This window comes from Scyliorhinus torazame, chromosome 2 (assembly GCF_047496885.1).
Source record: "Scyliorhinus torazame isolate Kashiwa2021f chromosome 2, sScyTor2.1, whole genome shotgun sequence".
Taxonomy (NCBI): domain Eukaryota; kingdom Metazoa; phylum Chordata; class Chondrichthyes; order Carcharhiniformes; family Scyliorhinidae; genus Scyliorhinus; species Scyliorhinus torazame.
The window spans coordinates 160,451,238-160,476,993 of record NC_092708.1 but is presented as its reverse complement, the minus strand read 5'-3'; the positions used below and the strand labels follow the sequence as shown (position 1 = coordinate 160,476,993).

Genomic DNA, 25,756 nt, shown 5'->3' with positions numbered 1-25,756 from the left:
CCTATTCTCGGTTGTCCAGCTCCGTGGCTTTACCCTCACTTGGTGAGACTCCTTATCTAAAGCGAACCAGAACTATAGCTCTGGAAACCCTAAGGATCTATCTTTGTCATCATTTTGAGGTAGCAGAGCTCATCCAGAACGGTCTGTATCCTATTTCCATCTTCAGTACCACTCACCCTTCACCAAAGTCCTTAATGCCCTACAGTGGATCCTTGACTCAATGCCTCAGATTTAAAATACTAATCTTTGTGTTGATTTTGCACCATGAACTAGCCCCTCTCTATCCATCTCCTTAAATTTGTGAATGAGTTATTTAAAAAAAAAATCAGTGGTTTGCAGGTCAATGGGACATGTGGCAGATGTCATTTAATGTAGACAAATGCATTATCATGTGGTAGAATTATTAGACTTGTGGGCTGCACGTCCCTAATTGCCCTTGAACTGAATGCCTGGTTTTGCTAGGCCATTTCAGAGGGCAGTAAAGAGTCAACCACATTGCTGTGGGTCTGGAGTCACATGTAAGCCAGACCAGGGAGGGATGGCAGATTTCTTTCTCTAAAAGGACATTAGCGAACCAGATGGATTTTTACAATCAATGATAGTTGACTAGCTTTTAAAAATATTCCAGATTTATTTGTCAAATTTAAATTTCATCAGCTGCAATGATGGGATTTGAACTCTTCTTCCCCCCCCCTCCCCAAAACCCCCAGATTGGTAGCTTGGGCCTCCAGTCCAGTGACATCACGATTATGTCACCCTCACCCCTTAATGTTAACAGGCCAAGAAGAATCACCTGGAAAGAAGCATTAAAGATCGGTAAACTGCACACGAGTTACCAAATGGAGTTTTTAGTTTTTCATGGCATGGTCAACCATGTTTGGAATATGCTTAAATGCCAACGATTTCAACAAATTGGAGAGGGTGCAGAAAAAAATAATCCGATCTATACTGAATCTTGCAACTTGGAGGATAAACGGATGTCAAGGTTACTTACTTGGCAGAAAGATGCTTATGGAGCTATGACTGAAGTTTTAATGCAGTCTGGTTAGGTAGGTTATTTAATGGATACAGATGAGAGGTCAATTGTCATGCAAATTTGTCATATACAATGCATAAGCCAAGAGTCACGGTTTTTCAGAACAGACCATCAAGGTGTGCATCAAATACAGAGTCACATAAATCTGTTAAAAAGGAAACTGGCTGTGTCCCTAAGAAAAATTGTAGAGGCGGCTGGGGAACAGTTTTTTTTTTTAAAGTTGGTTTGAGTGAAGAGTCATAAGCTGCTGGCATTTGTTTGATTGTTTTTAAAGTCAGGAATTCCCTACGTTTTTCCTCTCTGGGCTTTGCCTCTCTAAAATGAGAACATGATTAGGAGTTGGGTAAATTGTGTAAAATTGCACCTTTGGCTTGACAGGTCTGGTCATTCTATCTAATTTTTCCTCATGTTCAGCCATTCTTTTGATTTGCCCAAACCAAATTTATGTAAAAGATACAAACAAATGAAGAAAAAAATATTGAGATTGTAACTGCACAGCACCTATTAGAAAACATTTTCAGTCAGGAAAAGTTAGCGTCGATTTAAAATTAAGGCAAGTCTCAGAGCATACCGAAAAATCTACAGTGCAGGTCCTCGGATATCCGGGAACTCCAGGGCTGAATCGCCAATTTGTCTCCAAATGATTAAATAGTCTCCCATCAGTACAAGAAGCCTGCAATTAATGGTAATAACGTTAGCGGTGTGAAAAAAGAAGCACCATAATTCAGTAGATTTTTCAAAACATGAGGGGCATGGATAGGGAGCAGCTGTTCCCTTTAGTTGAAGGGTCAGTTATGAGATGCGTTCAAGGGGAGGGGCAGGAGGTTTAGGGGGAGATTTGAGGAAAAATAACATTTTTACCCAGTGGGTGCCGACAGTCTGAATGCACTTCCTCGGAAGGTGGTAGAGGCGGGTTGTCTCACATCCTTTAAAATATATCTGGATGAGTATTTGGCATGTGATAACATTCAAGGCTATGGGCCAAGTGCTAGCAAGTGGGATTAGGTAGGCAGTTAACGTGTTTTTAATGTGTCGATGCGGACTCAATGGGCTGAAGGGCCTCTTCTACACTGTATTATGCGTGATTTAAAATGGTTGCACACTGCACAGCCAGCTGCATGTATTACCCTCGTTTGCCTGAGAAACTGCTTTTTAGTACACATTTGAGGGCTGATTACATTTACCTGTGATGGTAGGTGTGCAGGTTTGAAGGGGAATAAATCTATCAAATACTCCAGATTGGAGTTGGCAGGCTACAAAATAACCAGAAGGTAATTTCAAAATTTATCAATGTTGCAGAGAAATAAAAGATTCCTGGGTTGCTGATTCAGTACTGCAACCACTACAGGTGTAGAAGGGGTACAGGGAGAGGTGGTGATAAAGCAAGATTCACAGTGCTTCAACATGCAGAACACCAGAATGGTAGAGTATGGTTTATAGCTGTGATTTTCCCATAAAAGGAAGTTGAAATGGTGTCACCAAGGTGGAACAGATATGATCATGGTTATTCGTAATGAGCAAATAAGGTGAGAAAAAACCCACAGCAGACAAGACACCACGCACATCTTTTACGCTCCTTCTGAACGACGTTGGCAGAAATCTGAGAGCAGGTCGCAAGCCAACATTGCTGTCAGATGGTGGCAATGGTTGGCATGCTGCCCCACAGCAGCAGAGACGTGGCTCAGATTCCAGCCTTGGGTGACTGTGGAGTTTGCACATTCTACCCATGTCTGTATAGGTTTCTCCAGGTGCTCCGGTTTCCACCCACAATCCAAAGATGTGCAGGTTAGGCGGTTTGGCCATGGTCAATAAATGAGGTTGCATGGATAGGATGGGGAGTGGGCCAGCCCATGTGCTCCTTCGGAGAGTCAGTGCAGACTCAATGGGCCAAATGGACCTTCTGCATTGAAGTGATTCTATGGATACACAAGGAAGGTAGGAAATAACAAAATAAGTAAAGGTGGAAATTTAATTTCTTCTTTCTTGTATATGTCACAAAATATATTAAACAAGAGCATAAATTCACAAGTTCATCATTTTGAGGCAGACAAAATAAATAACCTATACCAAAAAAATAAGAACCCCCCAATGACTCAGTTGGTAAAAGTAGTGAGTAGCTAAACCAGATAGACAAGGTGGTTTCAGGTTAGATTTCTGATTTTAGCCAGGACCAGGAGTAATAGTAGTATATTGGGCCTTGGTGTTTTGGGGTCAAAGAAGGGAGAAAAATCATCTATATAATAATCTTTATCGTCACAAGTAGGCTTACATGAACGCTGCTATGAAGTTACTGTGAAAAGCCCCTAGTCACCACATTCCTGCACCTGTTCAGGTACACTGAGGGAGAATTCAGAATGCCCAAATGACCTAACAGCACATCTTTCGGGATTTGTGGAAGAAACCGGAGCACCCGGAGGAAGCCCACGCAGACACAGGAAATATGTGTAGACTCCGCACAGACAGTGACTCAAGCTGGGAATCGAACCTGGAACCCTGGCACTGTGAAGCAACAGTGCTACCCACTGTGCTACCGTGCCGTCCATAGGTTTTCTATTACTGATGACCATCCAACAATCTAGGTTCTGAAATGTATTTTTGAGAATTGAGTGTAGACAGCTTCCTGTTCAAGTTGTATTGCTGTAATGTACTGTTTTTGAACAGCCAGCACTTGTCTCATACACAATTTTCACTTTGGTGTGATGCTGGAGTGCATGACATGTCTGCACTTAAATGCAGGAAGAACACTGGAATTGAATTAAGTGAGAGTGGGGGAGGGTTGTTCGATATCTACCAAAACAAATTTTACAACTGTGGCATTTCAACCTATAACTCAATCCAAGGTTTGAACATCACGTCATCTTATGTTTCATTTAACCATACCTTACAAACATCAATTTATTGAAAGGCACCCATTTTATAAAGAAAAATTGGATGAATTTAGGTAAACTGGGAGCATGAAAACTGGATCATTGCACGTACTGGGATTTTCTTGGTTGAAAACATTGGTGTAATACATATGGTCATTAAAACTTCCTTGATAGTTGTGGTTTTATCCAGTGGATAGCCAAATGGTGCAAGCTAGGAATGTTCTGGAATTGATCACCTGTCTATACTAATCCAGCAGGGACAATGACAAAACACAATTGACCTAAATTCCCCAACATCAGCAAGAGGTATGGCATTATGGGGCTGGGAAGAAAATAAATTGTATAGTTTCTGTTCCATATGCAGCCATCTCTCAACAGATGGGTAGTTGAAAAGAGTGGTCAGTGATTGAGACTTGGGGATTATTACACTGTCAATGATCATGGAAAGTGCATTTGGGACAGATACTGTAGGTAAACTAGTGCCTAGTTACAGCACAGTAGGTGGTGATTTGGTCATGCCCGTGCCAGCCTGTTTAAATGAGGAAACAACACCTTTGGTAACAAGGAGAAATTAGAAAAGAAAAAATTCTAATCACAAGTCTCAATTTTAAAATATACAAGAGATTATTCAAGCATCAAAACATTACCTTAACTAAATGAGGTCGTACCAGGGTCACAACCGAAGTGTACCGTTCGACTATTGGTGGAAACCCTATTTCTAGTTGAGCTTTAGCATACCCTGAACGTTTAGATATGACGTCTGATTTCTTGCACCATGGTACAAAATGCTTGTAGTCAGCAACACCAGACACAACATTGTACATTTCCAGCATAGAAAACCTAAAACAAAAAAATAATTTCAAATTTACCATTAAGACTGATGATATACAAGTGGCAAAAGAAATTTACACAACACCAAAACTACGAACCCCATTACTCGTCTCTCAGAATATTCTTTCTTCTTGTTTATTAATGGCCCAGCAAGGTTGAAAAAACTTCTTTGTTGTATAAGGCAATGTCTTTGTGTCTTGAGTGCTGGAGTTCTGTTCATTAAAATGCCACAAGATGACAGATACCTGTTGTTGGAAATATTATAGTTAAACATAATAGGCCTGCATTCTGTTGTACAAAAGAAAAAGTTGAGTTTGGCAAACAGTTTGTTACACAGTAACTGGGATTAAAAAAATGTTAATCTGACTTGATTCAAATCTTCTCCCTCCATTCTTAACCATTTTACCCATTTCCTTCCGGGTTCATAAAGACTCAAAATATTTTGAGATTCAACAAATCTCAAATAAAATTCTAACCTTTACCATTTCCCTTCATATGAATAGAAACTTAGCTTGGTTCTGTCCTCTCATAAATAGGCTTTTTAGCACGGTAAATTGGCTATGTTAAATTGCCCTTAGTGTCCAAAAGATTAGGTGGGGTTACTGGGCTACGGGGATAGGGTGGAGGTGTGGGCTTAAGTAAGGTGCTCTTTCCAAGGGCAGGTGCAGACTCGATGGGCCAAACGGCCTCCTTCTGCATTGTAAATTCGATGAAATTGTGGACTCGAGTTTGACCTCAATTTGAATGCCACTTGCATCTGACATGATTCAGCTGACAGTGGCATGCCGACAATACCGAGACATGAATAGGGTGCCAATAAACAGAGCTAAAATGGATCTCATTACTAATGGTGATTTGACATGCGCAAAATCTACTAAAGGATAGAGAGGAAAGTAATAATGTACTAAGGGGAGAATAAAATGTCAAATCATTGTGCTAAATAGGGGCTGGTTTAGCACACTGGGCTAAATCGCTGGCTTTTAAAGCAGACCAAGCAGGCCAGCAGCACGGTTCAATTCCCGTACCAGCCTCCCCAAACAGGCGCCGGAATGTGGCAACTAGGGGCTTTTCACAGTAACTTCATTGAAGCCTACTTGTGACAATAAGCGATTTTCATTTCATTTTCATAAATAGTGTGGGACCAAGCCTCAACACTGAGAAAGTCCAAAGTTCAAGTTTTATTTAGTCTGCTGGAAGGTGACAATTGGGGTGCTGTAGTTGACCTCAGGTTCTCAGGACTACACAGAAGGAAAACAAAGATCGACCCGCATTCTAATTCCTGAATAATACCTGCAAAAACACAGTCACCATTGTCAACGGGATTAGGATCCTGTGTGATAGTTTCCACTGTGATTTAGCAAGCTATTTTGCAATGTCTAGGCTCATTCATTGATATGGTACAAGTGTTCTTTGAACTTCACAAGCAAGACATCATTCATTGCATAGGAGAGAAAGATGATAAATTTCAAATACAATTAAAATTTCCAGATAGACTGTAAAAGCTTTAAAGCTTGTGGATAGCCTGATTTGTGGACTTAATCTCCTACTCCATTCCTACCCCAGAAGCAGGTTTCTCTGCAAAGCTGGGGATACTAAAATGGGAGCATAGTTCACAAGAAACTACTTGGTTAAATATAAAACAAAAACAAAAAACTACCAATGAAAGCACCCTTTTAAATACATCAAATTGCATAAATCTCAGAATTATTACAGCATGTATTACAGCATAGAAGGAGGCTATTATCCCAGTCATATTTGCACTGGCTCTCCAAATGAAAATTCCACCTAGGGCCATTCCACCACCCTTTCCCTGTAACCTTGCACAATCTTCCTTTCAGATAATAATTGAATTCACTCTTTGAATCCCACGATTTAACCTGCCTCCACCACACTGTCAAGCAAGTGCATAATTAGAGAAGTTGTGTGTACACGTGTAGGTGGTAGTGGGGGGGGGGGGGGGGGGGGGGGGGGGGGGGAGAAGAGAGAGAGAGAGAGAGAGAGAGAGAGAGAGAGAGAGAGAGAGAGAGAGAGAGAGAGAACAAAAGGGAAGGTGTGCACTACAGTGGAAAACAAGAGAAATTAAAATGACAAAGGGACGATGGTAATGGGACAAGGAGCAAAAAAATGCATCAAGAGGAAGTGCAAATAGAATTGGCAGAAACATCATACACATGTGTAGTCCAAAAAAGGGTGGAGTCAGAGGTAGCGAGGTGAAATTGTTAAATTTAATGTTGAGTCCAGAAGACCGCAAAATGCCTAATCAAAAGATTAGATGTGGTTCCTTGAGCTTCCACTGAAATACTGTACAAGGCCAAGGACAGAGGGGGATTAGGCAGAAAATTAACACAAGTGACTGGAAGCCTGTACATTCCAAAGATGTGCAGGTTAGGTGGGGTTACGGGACAGGGGAATGGGAATAGGTAGGATGCCCTTTCGGAGGGTCGGTGTTGACTTGATGGACTGAATGAACCTCCAAGGCAGCCTAAAGATTTTCAGCTTCTCCCTGGAGCAAAGATCCAACCAGTCCCCATTTACCACATTCTCACACTGAATAAGTTCTCCTTTGATTCTACACACTTCCTCCAAATGCTGCAAAGTTGCTACAATGGGAACTCAGATGGATCTGAGCTATGTCTGCCTTTTCTTGGATCTGTGGAATATTCATTGTTCCAATCTGACTCGGGTCTCCTAGCACACTTTTTCCCCATTAAATTAGTACCAGTGCCATTTCCTGGTTTTGCCCCAAATTGGAAATTTTTTATCAATGTTGCTTCCAATTTTGACTCTTTCCCCAATTTTCATATGGTTCAACTCCTCCCATCCTCAGCTTCTCTGGGGATAGGTTTTCAATTAATATCCACTAAAAACCTACCAACTCCTAGACACCGTGACTACACTTTCATTACACATTGCTTTCTGCAAGGACTCTCTCCCAGTTTCTCTGTCCCATCTGTTCTGAAGATGCTGCCTTCCATCCAAGTCTCTCTGATATAGCTTTTCTTTTTTCCCTCAGCCTGTATTTCCCATAAACCTATACACAGACCTGGCAGCAGCTGTGGAGATAGAAACAGATTTACTGAAAAAGAGAGACATGTTGCCGAAGCTTTTCATCTTGCACTCACCAGGCAAACACAAGAATGCCAGATTTCAAAGGGTCACCAAAAATATACCAAAGGAGAAAAGGGGGTGTTGATTAGTTGGCAAGTCAGCTCCAATTAGCCAACACATTACCATGGGGAAAGCAACAGGGAACTATCGGCTCCCCATGCATTCAGTAATTCAAAAAAGTGCCAGGCTTCAATATATTCCTTCTTTTGCAGAACACAGGTCCCCTCACTCCGAGTGGAGTGGTGCAACGACAACAATCTATTCCTTGATTCCAGCAAAACTAAAGAACTGGTCATTGACTTCAGGAAGCAAAGTACTGTACACACCCCTGTCAGCATCAACAGGGCCGAGCTGGAGATGGTTAACAGCTTCAAATTCCTAGGGGTGCACATCACCAAAAATCTGTCCTGGTCCACCCACATCGACACTGCCACCAAGAAAGCACAACAGCGCCTATACTTCCTCAGGAAATTCGGCATGTCCACATGAACTCTTACCAACTTTTACAGATGCACCATAGAAAGCATCCTATCTGGCTGCATCACAGCCCGGTATGGCAAATGCTCGGCCCAAGACTGCAAGAAACTTCAGAGAGTCGTGAACACGAACCTGCCTCCCATCTATTGAATCATAGAGCATAATCAAGACCCCTCCCACCCGGCTTACTCGCTCTTCAAACTTCTTCCATCGGGCAGGAGATAAAAGTCTGAGAACACGCACGAACAGATTCAAAAACAGCTTCTTCCCCGCTGTCACCAGACTCCTAAACGACCCCCTTATGGACTGATCTGATTAATACTACACTCCTGTGTGCTTCACCCAATGCCGGTGTCTATGTATTTACATTGTGTACCTTGTGTTGCCCTATTATGTATTTTTTTTAATTTATTTTATTTTCATGTACTTAATGATCTGTTTGAGCTGCTTGCAGAAAATACTTTTCACTGTACCTTGGTACAAGTGACAATAAACAAATCCAATCCAATCAATGTATGTGGCTTCCAGCAAGTTAAATGTTACATTAGGAGTGTGATTGATTATCTTAAAACAGGCTGTTAGTGCAATTAGCACACAAGATTGCTTAGCAAGTGCTGCCCAATTAAAGAATCACACCTAACAGTTGACGGAAAATTGTGCAGAGTTATTGGGGGGGGGGAAATGGCATTAAACAAATTGTTTATTCAACGAGCGAGTGCAGACATGGTAATGGGCTGAATGGTCCCTTTCTGCAGTGTCAAAATTCTGCAATCTTCCATTTCCCTCTTGGTGTTTGACAAGATGTTTACCAAAACCCGCTTTCACAGCCATATCTCCTTCATCAGCAACTTACCCCTCATGTTCTGAATCCACCCAAGATTATGTAGGTATCTCCAGAAGACACAATGTTTCTCGGGTCCCATTGTTTCTAACTCCAGTCCTTGCCATGCAATCACCATACTCCTGACCTTCCCTCCGAGACTGAACATGCTGTACTCAGAAAATGACTCAGCTTCACACCCTCACGCCCCCACCTCAATGAATTTGGAGCTTGACACTATGCTCATCTCTTCTTCCGTCACCTTCGTCTCTGTGCTCACTTCTTCAGGCAGGAGTACTTTCCCCCCACCAAAACAGATCCTTTTACCTGCCTCCAGTATTCTCCCTCCAGCCACTTACCTGCTCTTGATCTTTTCATTCAGTACTGCGGCGTGACATCAACCGTCTCAATTTCTCTGCTCCTCTCACCCACTCTAATCTGTCACCTTCTCAATTTGCTGCACTCTGCTCTCTCAGGTCCAATCCTGATTTAGTAATCAAACCCACTGACAAGGGTGGGGCTCCTGTTGTCTGGCGTACCAACCTCTACCTCAAGAGGCTAAACACCAACACTCAGCCACTTCCTCCTAACTCCCTCTGGACCATGACCCCACCACCGAGCATCAAGCCATTGTTTCCAGGACTGTCACTGACCTAATCTCCTCTGGAGATCGTCCCTCCAAGCTTCCAACCACAATCTCTTAATTCCAGACAGCCCGCTTCTACTTCCTCTCCAAAAATCTACAAACAGGACTGTCCTGATATTGTCAGCCTGTTCCTGCCCCACCGAGCTCATTTTTTCCTATCTTCATCATGTCAGCATGTTCCTGCCCCACCAAGCTCATTTTTTCCCTATCTTAACTCTATACTCTCCTCTTGTCCAGTCCCTGACAGAAGGAGCGATCATAGCATAGCTGAATTTAATATACAGATGGAGTGTGAGAAGGTAAAATCCAACACCAGTGTCTTGTGCTTAAACAAAGGACCCTACAATGGGATGAGGGAGGAGTTGGCCAAGGTAGATTGGGATCAAAGACTTTGTGGTGGGACAATTGAGGAACAGTGGAGGACTTTCAAAGTGATTTTTCACAGTGCTCAGAAAAAGTACATACCAGTGAAATCGACTGTAGGAAAAAGGATAATCAGCCATGGATATCTAAGGAAATAGAGGAGGGTATCAAATTGAAAGAGAAGGCAAAGATTAGTGGGAAACTAGAGGATTGGGAAATCTTTAAAGGTCAAACAGAAAGCCACAGAAAAAGCTATAAAGGTAAAATGGATTAGGAGTAAACTAGCTCAGAATATAAAAACAGATAGCAAATGTTTCCACAAATATATAAAACGAAAGAGTAGCTACGGTAAACATTAGTCCTTTAGAGGATGAGAAAGGGATTTAATAATGGGAAATGAGGAAATGGCTGAGGCATTGAACAGGTATTTTGTGTCGGTCTTCACAGTGGAAGACAAATAACATGCCAATAATTGTTGGAAAGGAGGCTATGGCAGGTGAGGACCTAGAAACGATCATCATCACTAAGGAGGTAGTGTTGAGCAAGCTAATGGGTCTAAAGGTAGACTTGTCTCCTGGTCCTGATGGAATGCATCCCAGGGTACTAAAACAGGTGGCAGGGGAAATAGCAAATGCACTTGTGGTAATTTATCAAAATTTGCTGGACTCTGGGGCAGTTCCGGCAGATTGGAAAACAGCAATTGTGATGCGACTGTTTAAAAAAAGGTAGACCCCCCCCAATGCCTGCATGGGTTTCATCCCCACAACCCAAAGATGTGCAGGTTAGGTTTGGCCATGCTAAATTGCCCCTTGATTGGAAAGAAAATTGGGTAGAAAATAAAAAGAGGTAGATAAAAGGCAGGTTAGCTTAACTTCTGTAGTGCGAAAATATTTGAAGCTGTCGTTAAGGAAGAAATAGCGAGACATCTGGATAGAAATTGTTCCATTGGGCAGGTGCAACATGGGTTGATGAAAGGCAGGTCACGTTTGACTAATTTAGTGGAATTCTTGGAGGACCTTACGAGTGCAGTGGACAACAGGGAACTGGTGGATGTGGTGTATCTGGATTTCCAGAAGATTTGATAAGGTGCCGCACAAATGCTGCTGCATAAGATAAAAGTGCGTGGCATTATGGATCATGTATTAGAATGGATAGAGGATTGGTTAATTGACAAAAAGCAAAAGAGTGGGGATAAATAGGTGTTTTTCTGGTTGGCGACCAGTGGCTAGTGATGTGCCTCAGGGATTAGTATTGAGTCCGCAACTGTGCACAATTTACATAGGTGATCTGGAGTTGGGGACCAAGTGTAGGTGTGTCAAAGTTTGCAGATGTCACTAAGGTGAGTGGTAGAGCCAGGTGTGCAGAGGATACTGAAAGTCTGCAGAGGGATATAGATAGTTTAAGTTAGTAGGCAGATGGAGTTCAATGTTGATAAATGAGAGATCATCCATTTTGGTAGGAATAACAGCAAAATGGACTATTATTTAAATGGTAAAAAATTGCAGCATACTGTTATGCAGAGGGACCCGGGTGTCCTTGTGCATGAATCACAGAAAGTTGGTTTGCAGGTGCAGCAAGTAATTAAGGCGGAAAATGGAATTTTGTCCTTCATTGCTGACGGATGGAGTTTAAAAGCAAGGAGGTTATGTTGCAGCTGTATAGGGCCACACCTGGAGTACGGTGTACATTTTTGATCTCTTTACTTGAGAAAGGATGCACTGGCACTGGAGGGTGTGCAGAAAAGATTCACTAGGTTGATTCCGGAATTGAAAGGATTAGCTCATGAGGAGAGACTAAGTACACTGGGACTATACATTGTAATTTAGAAGAAGATGGGGGGATCTTATAGAAACATATAAAATTATGAAGGGAACAGATAAGATTGAAGCAGGGCGGTTGTTTCCACTGGTGGGTGAAACTAGAACTAGGGGGCATAGATTCAAAATAAGGGGGAGCAAATTTATGACTGAGTTGAGGAGGAACGTCTTCACCCAAAGGATCGTGAATCTGTGGAATTCCCTGCCCAATGAAGCAGTTGAGGCTACCTCGTTAAATGTTTTTAAAAATAAATTTAGAGTACTCAATTTTTTTTTCCAATTAAGGGGCAATTTAGCATGGCCAATCCTAGCCTGCACATCTTTGGGTTGCGGGGGTGAAACCCACGCAGAATGTGCAAACCCCACACAGAACATGACTCAGGGCTGGGATTTGAACCCTGGTCCTCAGCGCCGAAGTCCCAGTGCTAACCACTGCGCCTCCGTGCTACCCTCGTTAAATGTTTTTTACGGCAAAGGTAGATAGAGATTTTTGAACAGTAAAGGTTACGGTGAGCGGGTGGGAAAGTGGAGCCGAGTCCACAAAAAGATCAGCCACGATCTTATTGAATGGCGTTGCAGGCTCGAGGGCCAGATGGCCTACTCCTGCTCCTAGTTCTTATGTTCTTCCCACCTATATTAGTGATTCCTCTGATGCCCTACATCATATCCAGTTCCCAGCTCCTATCGCCTCCTCTTTACCATGGATGTCCAATCCCTCTATACCTCTATTCCCCAACAGGATGGTCTGAGGTCTCTGTTCCTTTCTCGAACTGAGGCCTGAACAATCCCCATCCACCACCACTCTCCTCGGTCTGGCAGAACTGGTCCTCTCTGAACAATTTCTCCTTTAACATGTCTCATTTCCTCCAAATCAAAGGTGTGGCTATGGGTACCTGCATGGGTCCCAGTTTTGCCCATCTCTTTGGGGTATGTGGACATTCCTTGTTCATCCTACTCTGGCCCCATCCCACAACTTTTATCTGTACATCGACGATTGTTTCGGTGCTGCTTCATGTTCCCGTCTGGACCTGGAAACATTTATTAATTTTGCTTCCAATTTCCACCTCTCTGTCACCTTCATATGGTCTCTCTCCGACACTTTCCCTCTTTGACCTTTGTTTCAATTTCTGGAGATAGACTGCTCACTCGTATCCATTACAAACCCACTGATTCCCAAAGCTACCTCAACTTCAGCTCTTCACATCCAACACCCTGCAAGGATTCCATCGCATTCTCCCAGTTCCTTCGCCTCTATCCGATTATGCCACTTTCCAAAACGGTGCTTCTTCCTTAATCATGGTTTCCCACCAACTGTGGTCGACAGGGCTCTCAACCGTGTCTGACCCATCTCCCACACCTCTGCCCTCACCCCTTCTCCTCTCTTCCAGATTCAAGGAAGAGTCCCCCTTGTCCTCACTTTTGACCCGACCAGCCTCCGCATTCAAAGAATCATCCTCCACCAGCTCTAGCGTGATGCCACGACCAAACACATCTTTCCCTCATTCCCCGTCAGCATTTCGCAGGGACCGTTCCCTCTGGGATACCCTGATCCACTCCTCCATCATCCCAACACCTCACCCTCTTCCCACAGCACCTTCCCATGCAATTGCAGAAGGTGTAACACATGCCCTTTTCCTCCTCCCTGCTCACCCTCCCAGGGCCTAAACACTAAGCGAGGCAGCGCTTCACATGCACCTCCTTCTCTCAGCTCTATTGCATTTGATGCTCCCAACGAAGTCTACTCTACACCAGAGACTAAACGCAGACTGGTGACCAGTTTGCAGAACACCATCGATCCATCCTCAAACAGGACCCAGATATTCTTGTCGCTTGCCATTTCAACTCACCGTCCTGCTCTCACGTCCACATGTCCGTTCTTGCCCTGCTGCAATGTTCCAGTGAAGCCCAACGCATACTGGAGGATCAGCACCTCATCTTCCGATTATGCACGTTACAATCTTCCAAACTCAACATGGAGTTCATAGAATTACCATGCAGAAGGAGGCCATTCGACCCATCAAGTCTGCACCAGCCCTTGGAAAGAGTACCCTACTTAAGCCCACGCCGCCGCCTTATCCCATTGACCCAGTAACCCAACCTAACCTTGTGGACACTAAGGGATAAATAAGCATAGCCAATCCAGCTAACGTGCTCATCTTTAGACTGTGGGAGGAAACCGGAGCACCCGGAGGAAACCCACACAGAACAAAGAATACAGCACAGGAACAAGCCCATCAGCACTCCAAGCCTGCGCAGACCATGGTACCTGCCTAAACTAAAACCGTCTGCTCTTACAAAGTCCACATCCTTCCATTCCCACCTTATTCATATATTTGTCTAGATGCCCCTTTATTGACGCTATGGTACCTGCTCCCACCACCTCCCCAGGTAGCACGTTCCATATATTTACCACCCTCTGCGTGAAAAAACGTGCCTCGCACTTCTGTTCTAAACTTTTCCCCACACACTTAAAACCTACGTCCCCTAGTACTGGACTCTCCTACCCTAGGAAAGAGCATCTGACTATCCACTCTGTCCATGCCACTCCAGTAGACCTCTATCAGGTCACCTCTCAATCTGTCGTTCCAGCAAGAACAGACCAAGTTTATCTAACCTCTCCTCATAGCTAATGGCCTCCACACTAGGCAACATCCTAGTAAACCGCTTCTGTACCCTCTGCAAATCATCCACATCCTCGGGTAGTGTGACGACCAGAATTGTACACAATATTCCAAATGAGGCCTAACAAAGGTTCTGTACAGCTGCAACATGGCTTGCTAATTTTTATATTCAATGCCCCGACCGATGAAGGACAGCATTCCGTATGCCTTCTTGACCACATGCGTCGCCACTTTCAGTGATCGGTGGATATGCACACCCAGATCTCTCTGCCGGTCAATACTCGCAAGAGTTCTACCATTTACTGTGTAATTCCTACATGCATAGGACCTTCCAAAGTGCATTACCTCACACATGTCCAGATGTAACTCCTTCTGCCATTTCTCCACCCAAGACGCCAACCAGTTTATATCTTGCTGTATCCTCTGACAATCCTCTTCACTATCCGCAACTCCACAAATTTGTGTCATCTGCGAACTTACTTATCAGACCAGCTACATTTACTTCCAAATTATTTATATACACCAAGAACAACAAAAGGCCCCAGAATTGATCGCTATGTAACACCACTAGTCACAGCCTTCCATTCAGAAGAGCACCCCTCTACTACTACCCTCTGTCTTCTGTGCCCAAGCCAGTTCTGTGTCCAACTTGCCAGCTCTCTTCTGATCCCATGTGCATTCACATTTTGCACCAGTCTACCATGATGTACCTTGTCAAAGGCTTTACTGAAGTCCTTTACTGCCTTTCCCTCACCGATCATCTTTGTCACTTAGAACATACAGTGCAGACTTCCGGGTGCGGCGATGACCAGCTAAGTCGCACGTTTCGGCAGCTCCCGGTGGAATGGACTTTAGGGCTCTTGATAGGAGCCCCAACGGCAATTTTAACGGCTAAAAACACCGTGCGGTAAACCAGAAGGGTGTTCCCCCTGGACACGGATGGAAAAAGGAGAGGAAAGTGGCCGGATTGCAGCGGATCCTCTGGAACAGCGGCAAGGAAGGCAAGCAGAAACCAAGATGGCGGCGGAAGGTGGCAGTTTAACATGGGGCCCTGAACAACAAGGAGTTCTTGAAACGCTGCGTGGAGGAGATAAAAAAGGAAATGAAGAAAGAGTTGTTGGCCCCGATATTACAGGCGATTGAAGGGCTGAAAGAGGAACAAAAGACCCAGGAGCAGGAGCTTCGGGTCGTGAAGGCGAAAGCAGCAGAGAATGAGAACGATATACAGGGCCTGGTGGTGAAGTCGGAGATACAGGAGGCACACCAGAAACGATCTGTGGAGAGGTTGGAGGCACTGGAAAATAACGCAAGGAGGAACAACTTGAGGATTCTTGGCCTTCCTGAAGGTGTGGAGGGGGCGGACGTCGTGGCATATGTGAGCACGATGCTGCACTCGTTAATGGGAGCGGAGGCCCCGACGGGTCCGTTGGAGGTGGAGGGAGCGTACCGAGTTATGGTGCGAGGATCGAGAGCAGGAGAAACTCCCAGAGCCATAGTGGTGAGATTCCTCCGTTTTAAGGATAGAGAAATGGTCCTTAGATGGGCGAAGAAAACTCGGTGTAGTAAATGGGAGAACGCGGTGATCCGCGTTTATCAAGACTGGAGTGCGGAGGTAGCGAGAAGGAGGGCGAGCTTTAATCGGGCCAAAGCGGTACTTCACAAAAAGAAGATAAAATTTGGAATGCTGCAACCGGCAAGACTGTGGGTCACATATCAAGGGAGGCACCACTACTTTGAGACGGCGGATGAAGCGTGGACTTTTATTGTAGAAGAAAAATTGGAATGAGTGGACTATGAAAATGAACGTTTGGACAAAGTGGTGGGGCGAATGGGGGGGGGCGAAGAGGGGTTTTATGTTTTAATCCTGCGGTATGGTAACTTTTCTCTCTCCCACAGGTGGTGATGGGGGGAGGTGGGGAGGGAGAGGAGATGGGGCGTTGGCCATGGGAGGCGGGGCCGAGGGAGAGGCGCGGGCTTGGTTCCCGCGCTATGATAACTATGGCGGGAATAGAGAAGCAGGAAGGAGGGGGCGTCGCACGGTGCGAGCCGTGATCACGGGGGGAAGCCGAGGTCAGCCAGAGTTTGCTGACTTCTGGGAGCAACATGGGGGGAGTAATTACGCTAGCGGGGGGTCTAGCGGGGGGGGGGGGGGAATTACTGGGTTGCTGCTGCTGGGGAAAGGGGGGAGTGGGTACGGGAAAGGATGGGCGGGGGGGCACCGTCTGGGAGAGATACAGCTGCGTGGGAACTGGGAGAGAAGCTGGAAAAAGATGATGGCTAACCGGCAAGGGGGGGGGGGGGGGTGGGAAGCCCCCCAACTCGGCTGATCACGTGGAACGTGAGGGGGCTTAACGGGCCGATAAAGAGGGCACGAGTACTCGCACACCTTAAGAAACTTAAAGCAGATGTGGTTATGTTACAGGAAACGCACCTGAAACTGATAGACCAGGTTAGGTTGCGCAAAGGATGGGTGGGGCAGGTGTTCCATTCGGGGCTGGATGCGAAAAACAGGGGGGTGGCTATATTAGTGGGGAAGCGGGTAATGTTCGAGGCAAAGACTATAGTGGCGGATAACGGGGGCAGATACGTGATGGTGAGTGGCAAATTACAGGGAGAATGGTGGTTTTGGTAAATGTGTATGCCCCGAACTGGGACGATGCCAACTTTATGAGGCGAATGCTAAGACTCATCCCGGACCTAGAGACGGGAAAGCTGATAATGGGGGGAGATTTTAAACACGGTGTTGGAACCAAGGCTGGATAGGTCGAAGTCCAGGACTGGTAGGAGGCCGGCAGCAGCCAAGGTGCTTAAGGATTTTATGGAGCAGATGGGAGGGGTGGACCCGTGGAGATTCAGTAGACCTAGGAGTAAGGAGTTCTCGTTTTTCTCCTATGTCCATAAAGTCTATTCACGCACAGACTTTTTTGTGTTGGGTAGGGCATTGATCCCGAGGGTGAGGGGAACGGAATATACGGCTATAGCCATTTCGGATCATGCCCCACACTGGGTAGACTTGGAGATAGGGGAGGAAACAAGAGGGCGCCCACCCTGGAGAATGGACATGGGACTAATGGCAGATGAGGGGGTGTGTCTAAGGGTGAGGGGATGCATTGAAAAGTACTTGGAACTCAATGACAATGGGGAGGTTCAGGTGGGAGTGGTCTGGGAGGCGTTGAAGGCGGTGGTGAGGGGAGAGCTGATATCAATAAGGATACATAAAGGGAAGCAGGAGAGTAAGGAACGGGAGCGGTTGCTGCAAGAACTTTTACGGGTGGACAGACAATATGCGGAAGCACCGGAGGAGGGACTGTACAGGGAAAGGCAAAGGCTGCATGTGGAATTTGACTTGCTGACTACAGGCACTGCAGAGGCACAATGGAGGAAGGCGCAGGGTGTACAGTATGAATATGGAGAGAAGGCGAGCAGATTGCTGGCACACCAATTGAGGAAAAGGGGAGCAGCGAGGGAAATAGGGGGGGTGAGGGACGAGGAAGGAGAGGTGGAGCGGGGAGCGGAGAGAGTGAATGAAGTGTTCAAGACATTTTATAAAAAATTGTATGAAGCTCAACCCCCGGATGGGAGGGAGAGAATGATGGATTTTTTGGATCGACTGGAAATTCCCAAGGTGGAAGAGCAGGAAAGGGCGGGACTGGGAGCACAGATCACGGTAGAAGAAGTGGTGAAAGGAATTAGGAACATGCAGACGGGAAAGGCCCCGGGACCGGACGGATTCCCAGTTGAATTTTACAGAAAATATTTGGACTTGCTCGCCCCGCTACTGACGAGGACCTTTAACGAGGCAAAGGAAAGGGGACAACTGCCCCCGACTATGTCAGAAGCAACGATATCGCTTCTCTTAAAGAAGGAAAAGGATCCGCTACAATGCGGGTCCTACAGACCAATTTCCCTCCTAAATGTGGATGCCAAGGTCCTAGCCAAGGTAATGGCAATGAGAATAGAGGAATGTGTCCCGGGGGTGGTTCATGAGGACCAAACTGGGTTTGTGAAGGGGAGACAGCTGAACACGAATATACGGAGGCTGTTAGGGGTAATGATGATGGCCCCACCAGAGGGTGAAACGGAGATAGTAGTGGCGATGGATGCCGAGAAAGCATTTGATAGAGTGGAATGGGATTATCTGTGGGAGGTGTTGAGGAGATTCGGGTTTGGAGAGGGGTATGTTAGATGGGTGCAGCTGTTGTATAGGGCCCCAGTGGCGAGTGTGGTCACGAATGGACGGGGACCGGCATATTTTCGGCTCCATAGAGGGACAAGGCAGGGATGTCCTCTGTCCCCATTACTGTTTGCACTGGCGATTGAGCCCCTGGCGATAGCGCTGAGAGGTTCCAGGAGATGGAGGGGAATACTTAGGGGAGGAGAAGAACACCGGGTATCTTTATATGCGGATGATCTGCTACTATATGTGGCGGATCCAGCGGAGGGGATGCCAGAAATAATGCGGATACTTGGGGAGTTTGGGGATTTTTCAGGGTATAAATTGAATATGGGGAAGAGTGAGCTGTTTGTGGTGCATCCAGGGGAGCAGAGTAGAGAAATAGAAGACCTACCGTTGAGGAAGGTAACAAGAGACTTTCGTTACTTGGGGATCCAGATAGCTAAGAATTGGGGCACATTGCACAGGCTAAATTTGACGCGGTTGGTGGAACAGATGGAGGAAGATTTCAAGAGATGGGATATGGTAGCATTGTCAATGGCAGGGAGGGTGCAGGCGGTTAAGATGGTGGTCCTCCCGAGATTCCTCTTTGTGTTTCAGTGCCTCCCGGTGGTGATCACGAAGGCTTTTTTCAAAAGGATAGAAAAGAGTATCATGGGTTTTGTTTGGGCCGGGAAGACTCCGAGAGTGAGGAAGGGATTCTTACAGCGTAGTAGGGATAGGGGGGGGCTGGCACTACCGAGCCTAAATGAGTATTATTGGGGCGCTAATATTTCAATGGTGAGTAAGTGGATGGGAGAGGAGGAAGGAGCGGCGTGGAAGAGATTAGAGAGGGCGTCCTGTAGGGGGACCAGCCTGCAGGCTATGGTGACAGCCCCATTGCCGTTCTCACCAAGGAACTATACCACGAGTCCGGTGGTGGTAGCTACACTGAAGATTTGGGGACAGTGGAGACGACATAGGGGAAAGACTGGAGCATTGGGGGGGTCCCCGATAAGAAACAACCATAGGTTTGCCCCGGGGGGAATGGATGGGGGATATGGAATGTGGCAAAGAGCAGGAATAACGCAATTGAAAGATCTATTTGTGGATGGGAAGTTTGCGAGTCTGGGAGCGCTGACGGAGAAATATGGGTTGCCCCAAGGGAATGCATTTAGGTACATGCAATTGAGGGCTTTTGCGAGGCAACAGGTGAGGGAATTCCCGCAGCTCCCGACACAAGAGGTGCAGGACAGAGTCATCTCAAAGAAATGGGTGGGGGATGGTAAGGTGTCGGATATATATATATATATATATATATATATATATAGGGAAATGAGGGATGAAGGGGAGACTATGGTGGACGAACTAAAAGGGAAATGGGAAGAAGAGCTAGGGGAGGAGATCGAGGAGGGGCTGTGGCAGATGCCCTAAACAGGGTAAACTCGTCGTCCTCGTGCGCCAGGCTAAGCCTGATTCAGTTTAAGGTATTACACAGGGCACATATGACTGGAACACGGCTCAGTAAATTTTTTGGGGTGGAGGATAGGTGTGCGAGGTGCTCGAGAAGCCCAGCGAATCATACCCATATGTTCTGGTCATGCCCGGCACTACAGGGGTTTTGGATGGGGGTGACAAAGGCGCTTTCGAAAGTAGTAGGAGTCCGGGTCGAACCAAGCTGGGGGTTGGCTATATTTGGGGTTGCACAAGAGCCGGGAGTGCAGGAGGCGAGAGAGGCCGATGTTTTGGCCTTTGCGTCCCTAGTAGCCCGGCGCAGGATATTGCTAATGTGGAAAGAAGCCAAGCCCCCGGGGGTGGAGACCTGGATAAATGATATGGCGGGGTTTATAAAGCTAGAGCGGATTAAGTTCGTCCTAAGGGGGTCGGCTCAAGGGTTCACCAGGCGGTGGCAACCGTTCGTCGAATACCTTGCGGAAAGATAGATGGGGGAAAAAAGAAGGCAGCAGCCCAGGACTGGGGGGGGAGGGGGGGGGGGGGTTCATATCCACCTAACCTGCACATCTTTGGGTTGTGGGGGTGAAACCCACACAGACACGGGGAGAAGTGCAAACTCAACACGGACAGTGACCCAAGGCCGGGATTCGAACCAGGTCCTCAGCGCCGTAGTCCCAGTGCTAACCACTGTGCCATGTGCCACCCTTCCATTACTGAATTCTAATCAACTGACATTTGAAAGCCTCCCACAGAATTTACAGTGCAGAAGGAGGCCATTCGGCCCATCTAGTCTGCACCGGCCCTTGGAAAGAGCACCCTACCTATGCCCACACCTCCACCCTATTCCCATAACCCAATAACCCCACCAAACCTTTTGACACCAAGGAGAATTTAGCACGGCCAATCCACCTAACCTGCACATCTTTGGACTGTGGGGAGAAACCGGAGCACCCGGAGGAAACCCACGCAGACACAGGGAGAATGTGCAGACTCCACACAGACAGTGGCCCAAGCTGGGAATCGAACCTCAGACCCTGGAGCTGTGAAGCACTGTGCTTACCACTGTGCTACCCTGCTGCCCATAATGCTGGATGTGATTTTCCCCTCAAACAGCCTTGCCCAGTCAACACTCTCCAGATCCTGCCTAATGCTGTTGTAATTATTTCCCCAGTCTAACACCTTCACCCGAGGACCACTCATGTCCTTATCCATAAGCAGCTTAAACCTTACAGAAATATGATCACTGTTCCTGAAATGATCTCCTCCTGAAACTTCGATCACCTGGCCGGGCTCATTCCCCAGCACCAGGTCTAATATGGCCCCTTCCCAAGTTGGGCTATTTACATAATGTTTCAAGAAACCCTCCTGGACGCTCCTTACAAATTCTGCTCCATCCATGCCTCTAGCAGTAAGTGTCCCACAGTCAATAGAGGGAAAGTTAAAAGTCACCCACCACAACAACCCTATTGTTTATGCATCTTTCCAAGATCTGTCAGCGTACCTGCTCCTCTATCTCCCATTGGCTGTTAGGAGGTCTGTAGTAAACCCCCAAAATTGTGACAGCACCCTTCCTATTCCTGAGCTCGACCCATATTGCCTCATTGCCTGAACCCTCCAAGGTGTCCTCCCTCAGCACAGCTGTGATATTCTCCTTAAACAATAATGCAATTCCCCCACCCCTTTTGCACCCCCTCTATCCTGCCTGAAGCATCTAAATCCTGGAATGTTTAGTTGCCAATCCTGTCCCTCTTTCAACCAGGTTTCTGTAATAGCAACATCATAATTCCACGTACTAATCCAAGCTTGAAGTTCATGTGTTTTACCCGAAATACTCCTCGCATTGAAACTAATGCACTTCAGCCCACCAGCTCTGTGCTGAACCACTCACTGCCTGCTCTTCCTCTTAATCTTACTGGCCTTAGCCTGTAGCTCGCCCTCAGTTATTTCTCCCGCCGACCCCAGTGAGTTCTCCCAGTGAGCCAGAGAAGCCACAACCAGAGTGAGAAACAGCCAAGAGTGAGTTTGGGAATTTGAAGCTAGATGGGAATTCGAAGTTTGGGGGGGGGGGGGGGGGTGCTTTTTATCCCTGGTAAGTGACTGGTAAGTAGTTTTCCTTTTCATAGTCTAATTTATTTATTTTTTCTTTTGATTTTTGGAATTGTAGTTGTACAAGTTTACCTCAGGTTTAAGACATGGAGATCCCAGACCCGTGTCATGCTCCTCGTGTGCGATGTGGGAGCTCAGGGACATGTCCACTATCCCTGGCTCCTTCACGTGCAAGAAGTGTGTCCAGTTGCAGCTCCTGTTAGACCGCTTGACGGCTCTGGAGCTGCGGAAGGACTCACTTTGGAGCATCCGCGATGCTGAGGACGTCGTGGATAGCACGTTTAGCGAGTTGGTCACACCACAGGAGGAAGTGACTGAGGGAGATAGAAAATGGGTGACCAAAAGACAGAGCAAGAGTAGGAAGGCAGTGCAGGTGTCCCCTGCGGTCATCTGCCTGCAAAACAGATATACCACTTTGGATACCGTTGAGACGAGATGGCTCACCAGAGGAAGGCAGCAGCAGCCAGGTTCATGGCACCGTGGCTGGCTCTGCTGCGCAGCTGGGCAGGAAGAAGAATGGCAGGGCTATAGTGATAGGGGACTCAATCGTAAGGGGAATAGACAGGCGCTTCTGCAGACGCAATCGAGACTCCAGGATGGTATGCTGCCTCCCTGGTGGAAGGGTCAAGGATGTCTTGGAGTGGCTGCAGGACATTCTTTGGGGGGGGGGGGGTGGAGAAGAGGGGGAGGCCACAAAGGTAGTAATCTCAGGATTGCTACCAGTGCCACGAGCTAGTCAGAGTAAGAATGTCAGGATAGGATGAATGCGTGGCTCGAGAGATGGTGCAAGAGGGAGGGAATCAAATTCCTGGGGCATTGGAACTGGTTCTGGGGGAGGTGGGACCAGTCTGGGCGGTCTGCACCTGGGCAGGACTGGAACTGATGTCCCCGAGGGTGGGGGGGGGGTTTGCGAAAGGGTTTAAACTAATGTGGCAGGGGATGGGAACCAATGCAGGAATTTGGAAGGTAGTAAAACAGGGACAGAAACAATAGGCAGTAAGGAGGAAAGTGTAAGGCAGAGAAGCCATAGTCAAAAATCAAAAAGGCCGACAGTACAAGGTACAGTGACTGAGGAGAGCTCAGTGAATAGGCCCAGTAATACTAAAAGGAATATAACAGGAAGTAAAAACATTAATGGTAAGCAACGCAGCAGGTTGTTACATGAAGATATGGGTTCAACGACAAGGAAAATTAGGAGAAACGTTAAGAGGAAATTATAACTTAGGAGAGGTTACTGATTGAGGTGTTAAGATTCAAAACAGAGGTAAAAAAGCCAACATAAGTGTACTTTACCTGAATGCTCGTAGTATTCGGAATAAGGTAAATGAGCTGATGGCACAAATCATCGTGAATGACTATGATTTAGTGGCTATTACTGAAACATGGTTAAAGGATGGTCACGACTGGGAGTTAATTATCCAAGGGTATCAAACTATTCGGAAGGATAGAGTGGATGGTAAGGGAGGTGGTGTAGCTTTGTTATTTAAGGATGACATCCGGGCAATAGTAATGGCATCGGTGCTATGGAGAATAAGGTTGAATCCATTTGGGTGGAAATCAGGAATAGTAAGGTGAAAATGTCACTGATAGTAGTCTATAGGCCACCAAATAGTAACATTATGGTGGGGCAGGCAATAAACAAAAAATAACAGATGTAGAAATGGTACAGCAGTTATCATGGGGGATTTGAATCTACATGTCGATTGGTTTAACCAGGTCGGTCAAGGCAGCCTTGAGGAGGAGTTTATAGAATGTATCCGCGATAGTTTCCTCAAACAGTATGTAATGGAACCTACAAGGGAACAAGCGGTCCTAGATCTGGTCCTGTGTAATGAGACAGGATTGATTAATGATCTCATAGTTAGGGATCCTCTCGGAAGGAGTGATCACAATATGGTGGAATTTAAAATACAGATGGAGGGTGAGAAGGTAAAATCAAGCACTAGTGTTTTGTGCTTAAACAAAGGAGATTACAATGGGTGAGAGAAGAACTAGCTACGGTAGACTGGGAGCAAAGACTTTATGGTGAAACAGTTGAGGAACAGTGGAGAACCTTCTAAGCAATTTTTCACAGTGCTCAGCAAAGGTTTATACCAACAAAAAGGAAGGACGGTAGAAAGATGGAAAATCGACCATGGATATCTAAGGAAATAAGGGAGAGTATCAAATTGAAGGAAAAGGCATACAAAGTGGCAAAGATTAGTGGGACACTAGAGGACTGGGAAATCTTTAAAGGGCAACAGAAAGCTACTAAAAAAGCTATAAATAAGAGTATGATAGATTATGAGAGTAAACTTGCTCAGAATATAAAAACAGATAGTAAAAGTTTCTACAAATATATAAAACAAAAAAGAGTGGCTAAGGTAAATATTGGTCCTTTAGAGGATGAGAAGGGAGATTTAATAATGGGAGATGAGGAAATGGCTGAGGAACCGAACAGGTTTTTTGGGTCGGTCTTCACAGTGGAAGACACAAATAACATGCCAGTGACTGATACCAGTGATTACCAGTGCGATAGATAAAAAGGGAGCCAATGGATGTGGTATATCTGGATTTCCAGAAAGCCTTTGACAAGGTGCCACACAAAAGGTTGCTGCATAAGATAAAGATGCATGGCATTAAGGGGAAAGTAGTAGCATGGATAGAGGATTGGTTAATTAATAGAAAGCAAAGAGTGGGGATTAATGGGTGTTTCTCTGGTTGGCAATCAGTAGCTAGTGGTGTCCCTCAGGGATCAGTGTTGGGCCCACAATTGACGTAGATGATTTGGAGTTGGGGACCAAGGGCAATGTGTCCACGTTTGCAGACGACACGAAGATGAGTGGTAAAGCAAAAAGTGCAGAGGATACTGGAAGTCTGCAGAGGGATTTGGATAGGTTAAGTGAATGGGCTAGGGTCTGGCAGATGGAATACAATGTTGACAAATGTGAGGTTATCCATTTTGGTAGGAATAACAGCAAAAGGGATTATTATTTAAATAAAATATTAAAACATGCTGCTGTGCAGAGAGACCTGGGTGTGCTAGTGCATGAGTCACAAAAAGTTGGTTTCCAGATGATTAAGAAGGCAAATGGAATTTTGTCCTTCATTGCTAGAGGGATGGAGTTTAAGACTAGGGAGGTTATGCTGCAATTGTATAAGATGTTAGTGAGGCCACACCTGGGAGTACTGTGTTCAGTTTTGGTCTCCTTACTTGATAAAGGACGTACTGGCACTGGAGGGTATGCAGAGGAGATTCACTAGGTTAATCCCAGAGCTGATGGGGTTGGATTACGAGGAGAGGTAGAGTAGACTGGGACTGTACTCGTTGAAATTTGGAAGGATGAGGGGGGGGATCTTATAGAAACATAAGATTATGAAGGGAATAGATAGGATAGATGAGGGCAGATTGTTTCCACTGGCGGGTGAAAGCAGAACTAGAGGGCATAGCCTCAAAATAAGGGAAAGTAGATTTAG

At 46.0% G+C, this 25,756-nt stretch overlaps 1 protein-coding gene across 1 annotated transcript in view; it reads right to left on the bottom strand.

The window, feature by feature from the left end:
- Positions 1-25,756, bottom strand: part of coq10b (coenzyme Q10B) — a 42,370-nt gene that overhangs the window by 10,675 nt on the left and 5,939 nt on the right. The window contains exons 2-4 of the mRNA XM_072478894.1: positions 4,833-4,979; positions 4,551-4,743; positions 1,608-1,709 (exon numbers count right to left, since the gene is read on the bottom strand). Coding sequence (XP_072334995.1) covers positions 1,608-1,709; positions 4,551-4,743; positions 4,833-4,979 — 442 coding nt within the window. The remainder of the gene's footprint in view (positions 1-1,607; positions 1,710-4,550; positions 4,744-4,832; positions 4,980-25,756) is intronic.